Here is a 7,043-nt window from a genome sequence, read left to right on the forward strand (position 1 = left end):
GCTCTCTGTATGAGTGTTTCTGTGTTTGGGACTCCAATAGCTCTCTGGATGTTTGTATCCTTGTGTGTGACACTCTGTATATGGGTAACAATGTCTTCGATTCTGAGAGGGCTCTGGGTGTGACTTGCAGAGCTCTCTGGATATGGGTATTTATGTCTCTGACTCGAGAGCTTTCTGGATGTTGGTCTGTGACCCTCAGAGTGCTCTGGACGTTTGAATCTGTGTGTGTGACCTCAATAGCTCTCTGGATGTTTGTATCTGTGTTTGTGACTCCAATAGCTCTCAGGAAGTGGGTATCTGTACTTCGACTACTAGAGTTTCCTTTTATTTCGGGGTATACACTTTTCTTAATGTGTGAATCATTTCACTGGAGTAAAAACATAATTTTCAAATGAATCTTAAAACATACTAATATGAAAATGGTTATCAACTGACATTTCTGATGAAGATTTCAAGCTTCTAAGTAGGAATGAATTAGTCACCATTAAACCTTTAAACGAGCAATTTTTGATAAAGAAGCTATTGAAGAAAAGTAATTTCAAGGTCATTTGATCTCTTGAATCAAGACTAACGAAGCACGACTCAGCAGGATGCTTTCACAAAGTTTCACTTGACATTCCACCAACATGTGAGTAAGAAAACCTACATCTTCACCATGAAGGAACCTCCTTTAAATTGTATTTCCTGATCTTTCATCATGTCCAAAATCATCTCATGATGATTTTTGTCGAGTATAAATAGTGGTCCCTGGTTAAAACTAGTTTATCAGATGCTCCCCAGGCAAGTGAACCAAGATGTTACTCCGGATGAAGTTATCTGTGACACTCGGGGCTCTCACCTTTGGTATGTTTTCTGCCACAATGAACTCCATCTTATTCTGCTCCATGGTTCAAGAATTCAGTTGCAACCCACTTCCAGTTCAACTTTCAATTAAATCAAATGAAGTAGGCCGACCATAGGGTGGAGTAACATTGTAGACAACACAGATAGCCTGCAGATGGGAACTCCAGCACTTCATTATCAGGAAGTATTCAATTGCTCTCAAAGAAACAAATAAACACTACTTTGCAAGGTTCTTAGCGGTCAAGGGTTGACCTAGAGTTCTTTAGTGTCATAAGTCCTTTAACTGACCACAGCAGCTAAATCCCCCACTCACTACTACTTAGGGACCCCCGGTGTGTCAACGCTGTGAGGATCAGAATTTCTTCTTCCTTGTTAAGATTAAAAAGCAAGAGATGACTGCACCTGACAAATGGCCTTCATCTCTCTGCGTCAGGCTGCTCTACTAAGCAGCCTTCTCCACAGGACGTACAACTCATTCTGAGCTTACTCAAACCTGCGCACTCACTCACCGATCCCGAACTAACATGGCGACTTAAGCGTTTCACGTACAACTTCGTTTCAATCGTCCAACTTCGTTTGAATCGTCAGTCATCTAGACAACCTCTCTTTCAAATAGTGGTATTTGATAGACTAGTTTATAAAATATGTGTGATCCCCCTGTTTAGAAAATGTAATATGGATTTTATTATCTCGGCCAATTATAAAATAGATTAATAATGAATGTATATAAACAGTACACCAGCAAACAAAGTATTTAATATATCAGTTTGCCTAACCCAATGTCCTTTTTGGTTTTCTTTCTTTTCTTTTTTTTTTTTTAGAAACAAAAACAAACAATAAGGTAGAGTAGGAATAAAAATTAAAACCCAAAAGCAAATAGATTAGCTACAGAGACGTATAACTGGCTTTCTGCGGAAATTTGTGAAATTCAAATTTCTGAAGGCTACTGCTGCAGAGACATTTGATTAATCTGTAAGTGTAAATCCCAAGGGGTCCCGCTTAGCCTTGCGAAAATTTCACCCACCCAGTGTTGATATGTGTACCCCACTTGTATTAGAATGTACGTCTGCAATGTTGTAGAAGACCTTACACATTGTTTAAGGGCTATTTTGGAAATTTCATGAAGTGGCTTCTTCTTTCTAAGTGTCTCATGTTGTCTCTCTCTAGAACGGATGCAACTTACCACCAAGCAGTCATTGGGCCTATATTGTCTGCATCAACGAACAAGAAAAAACGTGCAAGTTGCAGAGTTGGGAAGAAGGTGTCCTCTTCATCATCAGACACTGTTGTGGGGGCTGAAGGACAGATATTGTATGGAGGTTCTATGAAAGAAGGGACAACTCTTTGGAAAAAATCTACTTTTTCATCCAAGCCTTGGTTGTGTCAAGAACTTGACTGCTCTTGTGTCTGTACTTCTAAGAGCTCAATGGAAGGTTGACTTCTTGTCTATTAGTGCCTATGTGGGTTTTGCCCACACGAGTGGCCACCTATGTTGCCAAAAACATAGAATGCACTGGTGCATTTGTTGGATATCGGAAGTTGTACCCTGTTGGTGATGGGAATAAAACAGAAAGGATAGCAAGCAAGGTTTTGGATACAAAAGAGTGAGATAAGAGTGGAGGAAATGGTGATGGCGCGCAGGAAGTGGTTACCATTTCCCACCTGATGGACCTTTTTGGCTGACTTAATGACCCTGAGTACCACACTGTTCCTGATATGCGATGAATAGGGCAATAGGAGGACTCTTCATCTATACTGGCATACCCACCCCCACAGGCCCCCTTACCAGAAGACGGCTGCTGCCTTGGGCGGAGGGAGGTGTGACCCCAGTGGGTGCTTTATTTGATGAAGGTGCACTCATGGATCATGGTAACGTTGTCAGGCGACAGGAAGACACTGATGCGTTATATTTAACACACGCTGCAGTCCTGCAATATATAAAGAAACATTGGGCCCCACATAGAGAGGAACCTCCTAGGCACGGATTGGTTTTTATGCATTACTTGATGGGAGAGGGCCGTCATCTCACCAAGTGGCTCTACAAAGGGATTACTACCCACACTAGAATCCCACTGATGAACTTGCGCAATAAATGGTCCATGGACCTTGGCGCGGACCTGTCGGATGGGGACTGGAACAAGACTCTGGCATACCCCAAAAAAATCCCACGTAACACCAAATTCAAATTCATTCAATATATGGTCCTGCATAAGAGTTATCTTACCCCACACTGGTTGCAATGCATATTCCCAACCACACAACACTATTGCCCCAGATGTAAATTGGATGACGCCGAGACACCTAGTATATAGGACAGCCTATAGGGCTTTATTCCACATAGTTGCATTTCAGATGCACCCATTGGGATCATGACGGCCTCCTTGCTTGTAGCCCCTTGTCGCCAGCTGCTCTTTCAATCAGCCCAGGATCCAACACATAGCTCACAAAGTGGCGTGGTGCTAACGGAACGCTAACTGCATCAGACTCCTCCCTCGAGCACGGAAGCACATACACAAAGTGGGCTGTAGTTACAATGGACATTTGCACCATTTGTTTACACTCTTGAGGCAAGAGGCTGAAGATGCTTTTGCGACCCCTTCTGAAATATGGATCATGCCAGCATGGTGACAAACGTTTGCTTGCATATCTGCATGAGGGAGCGCTTTGCCTTTGTGTCTGCGTTGTCAGAAGGTGCGCTGGCTGTACAACATACAAGGTGGCACACAGTGAGTGTGCTGTCCTGAGCAGGGGCAGAAGAGTCCCAGGAATCCCCTTGAGAAGGAAGGTGGATCCACCACCGGCAGTGAAAGGCAGAGCAATCTCTTCAAACACTGAGTCCACCTTTCACAAATGGACTCTTTCTAGTGCAGGCAAAGAGTTGTGCCTGTACTAGAAACAGCACATTTGTTGTAATAGGGTGCACTCCTCTGGTTTGTGCCTGACGCACTTAATGATGAGCCACTGAATAATCCAGGGCAGTGCTCCCTATGTGTAATACAGCCCCAGGAGGACACTGACATTCACAGGACTTCATGTGACTAAGACTTCACTTTTATTTCATATTTTATAAAGCACAACATACACTAAGTGGTGTCAGCCACTTCACAGATAACCAAGAAGCTGAGAGAGCTACTTTATTGTTTGCAGACGATACCCTCCTGGCGTCTAAAACTCCCATAGGCCTACAAAAACTTTTAAATTGTTTTAAGACTTTTTGTGATGAGAGGGGTTTGGTCATCAACACCACTAAACCAAAGTTGATGATGCTAAATCCCCACAAATCCTTTAAAGGTAACCTGGTCCTTGATAATGTTCCGCTCGAACAAGTGAGTTCCTTTGATTACCTGGGAATCAAGCTGTCCGAGGGAATAGCATGGAAGAAACACTTAGGGCCCGATGTAGGTGGCCATTTACCGGCCAGTAACGGCCGAATTCAGCCGTTACCGACCGGTAAATGGGTTTTCAGATGTAGGGGGCCTATATTTTACCGATTCTGTAAATTTACCAAATTGGTAAATTTACAGAATCGGTAAAATACCGAATCGGTATATTTACCGATTTGGTAAATCCACATGTAGGTGGCACTCCTAAGAGTGCCACAGGCCCTTTAGAATCTGTATTTTACCACCCAATCCTATTGGGTGGTAAAATACCGAATTCAGGTGTGCATGCACATCTGTGCATGCACACCTGTGCAATGTGACACACAGACATGCCCTTAAGGCATGTCTGTGTGCCACATGGCACACAAGTCCGGAATTGGGGTGCTAGAGGGTGTCAAAGTGATACCCCCTGCACCCTTGCTGAAATCGGTATTTACCGAATCGGTAAATACCGATTCGGTAATGCCCATTGATTCCTATGGGTTTCAATGCCCATTGGAATCAATGGGCATTACCGATTCGGTATTTATAGAATCGGTAAATACCGAATCTTAACGATTCGGTATTTACCGAGTCTGTTTTACCTACATCCCCCCCCTCTATTTTACCACTTCTTAAATACCGATTCGGTATCATTCGGTATTTAAGAAGTGGTAAAATGTAATTACCTACATCGGGCCCTTAGAGAGGGCGTCCTTGAAATATTCCCATGGGACGGGAGCACTGCCTCTCTTATACCAGGCCTGTAGCCCCTGTACTAAACCTGTATAGTTGCAAGGTAGTGAGTAGTGTGCTCTATGGGGCAGAACTCTGGGGTTCCATAAACGTCAACATCCTCTCAACAATAGAAAACAAGTTTCTTAGGAGTCTGGTATCACTTCCACAGAGCACTCTCCTCCTTCCCTTGAAACTTGACATGGGCGTCAAGTCTATCAATGACCAGGCAAGCTTACGTCCATTGCTTTAGTGGCATAGATTGGTCACAACCCCCGAACTGACGTCCTACGCTGCTGCTTATACAGAAGTTTCTGCTTTGGACATTAACCATAAAATTGGGTGCTTTAAATATATAAATACCACCCGGGCAGACATAGGTGTGCCTAAGGAGCTAGAAGGACATCCGCCCACATACTCTAGGGACATACTAAAATCACAGTTTTGGACATGGGTAGAACAGACGAATTTCTTGAAAATACGCCATGGCTGCTTAACGGATGTGTTCACTGATATTAAATCTGGCAGCCGGTTAGAAAGTTATCTTGATTTTATGAAAGTGCCGGAAGACAGAAAACTGTATACCCATCAATGCTTTTACTAACACTTGGCTGACAAATACATCACAGCACAAGGGCTGTCCCTCTTGTCCATGCCCCAATGAAACAATAGGCCATGTACTCTTTGCCTGTGCTGCCTACGCCAGAACCAGAAGGAACTGGCTAACTCTGGTATATAGACAACTTGGGACACATAGTCATAAAGACGCTCTACGTATTTTAAAGTCAGATGAGAGACAACTTTATGCTTGTGCAACAGCAAAATTTCAGGGTCAATTCTGGGCGATTAGAAGGAGGGCTCTATCTACTTCCCTGACTGGTGCGAATAAAATATACTGAGCTCTAAATGATCAGACCAGTCGGGCGTGTACCCTGCACTAGCACTTTGGATTGTTAATAATTGTTTTTTAAACTATTATTTTAAACTTTTATCCTTCTATCGGTTACTTGGGGCATGGGTTTTAAAATGGAAATTGTTGTGTAATTGGGTTGCATATTTGTAAAATTGACATACAAAACAAAAGTTACACAGTCACTAGCACTTTAGCTCTGTTTTGATAGGACAAATCACTTAAATACTGAAATTCGTTTAGCTTTGTCCCTTTTATGTATTCCTATTTTTGTGTCAAGTTCACTGTGATTTTTTATTTGTTTTTTGAATTTCCAAGAGTCTGTAAAGGGAGTATTTTATAGTACCTTTTATCCCGTTTATTGTCATATACGATTCATGTGCTTACCTCTTTTACAGTACTGTAAAACCAAATAAAGTCTTTCGATGATGATGAGGAACAGCACATTTGTTGTAATAGGGTGCACTCCTCTGGTTTGTGCCTGGCGCACTTAATGATGAGCCGCTGAAGAATCCAGGGCAGTGCTCCCTTTGTGTAATACAGCCCCAGGAGGACACTGACATTCACAGGACATCATGGGCCATATGTAGGTGGCAAAATACCGGTCGGTAACGGCCGATTTCGGCCGTTACCGACTGTACCGACCGATTCGGTAATGACCAAATATTACCGATTCTGTAATATTTAAATAATTATTACCTACATGGCATTTACCGAATTGTAAATACCGAATCGGTAAAATTCGGTATTTACGATTCGGTAAATGCCATTTACCTACATATGGCCCTATGTGTCTAAGACTTCACTTTTATTTCATATTTTGTAAAGCACAACATACACTAAGTGGTGTCAGCCACTTCACAGATAGCCAAGAAGCTGAGAGAACGCTCTGACATTATACAGTTGACATAAATTCCCTGAGAGAGAAAGCATCTTTTGCATGTGTATTTGGATGTAGTACCCCATCGGATTGCTCTTTGTCTTGTTACACCAGAAAAAATAGCACAAGCCGCAAACATATTACATGTCTCACAGCTATCCCATGGTGCAGCCATACAACTGTGGTACAGTGAAAGTGGATCAGCATGCCTCCTGGTTTATTCACCACTCTTTCCATTTCTTCATCTTAGAACCCTCTTGATTTCCCTCAGTATAAAGCATATTGAACAACAAAAGAAAATCAGCCCAAATTA

At 42.6% G+C, this 7,043-nt stretch overlaps 1 protein-coding gene across 3 annotated transcripts in view; it reads left to right on the forward strand.

Moving 5' to 3' along the window:
- Nucleotides 1–3,139, forward strand: part of LOC147717606 (uncharacterized) — a 71,204-nt gene extending 68,065 nt beyond the window's left edge. The window contains exon 8 of one of the 3 annotated variants that reach the window (XM_086924388.1): nucleotides 2,011–3,139. In XM_086924388.1, the coding sequence (XP_086780514.1) occupies nucleotides 2,011–2,281 (271 nt within the window). In that variant the 3' untranslated portion in view covers nucleotides 2,282–3,139. The remainder of the gene's footprint in view (nucleotides 1–2,010) is intronic. The other 2 variants (XM_086924387.1, XM_086924389.1) reach the window with 2 other exon arrangements.
- Nucleotides 3,140–7,043: the final 3,904 nt, after the last annotated feature.

The sequence above is a fragment of the Lissotriton vulgaris genome, chromosome 5 (genome assembly GCF_964263255.1).
Source record: "Lissotriton vulgaris chromosome 5, aLisVul1.2, whole genome shotgun sequence".
Classification (NCBI taxonomy): domain Eukaryota; kingdom Metazoa; phylum Chordata; class Amphibia; order Caudata; family Salamandridae; genus Lissotriton; species Lissotriton vulgaris.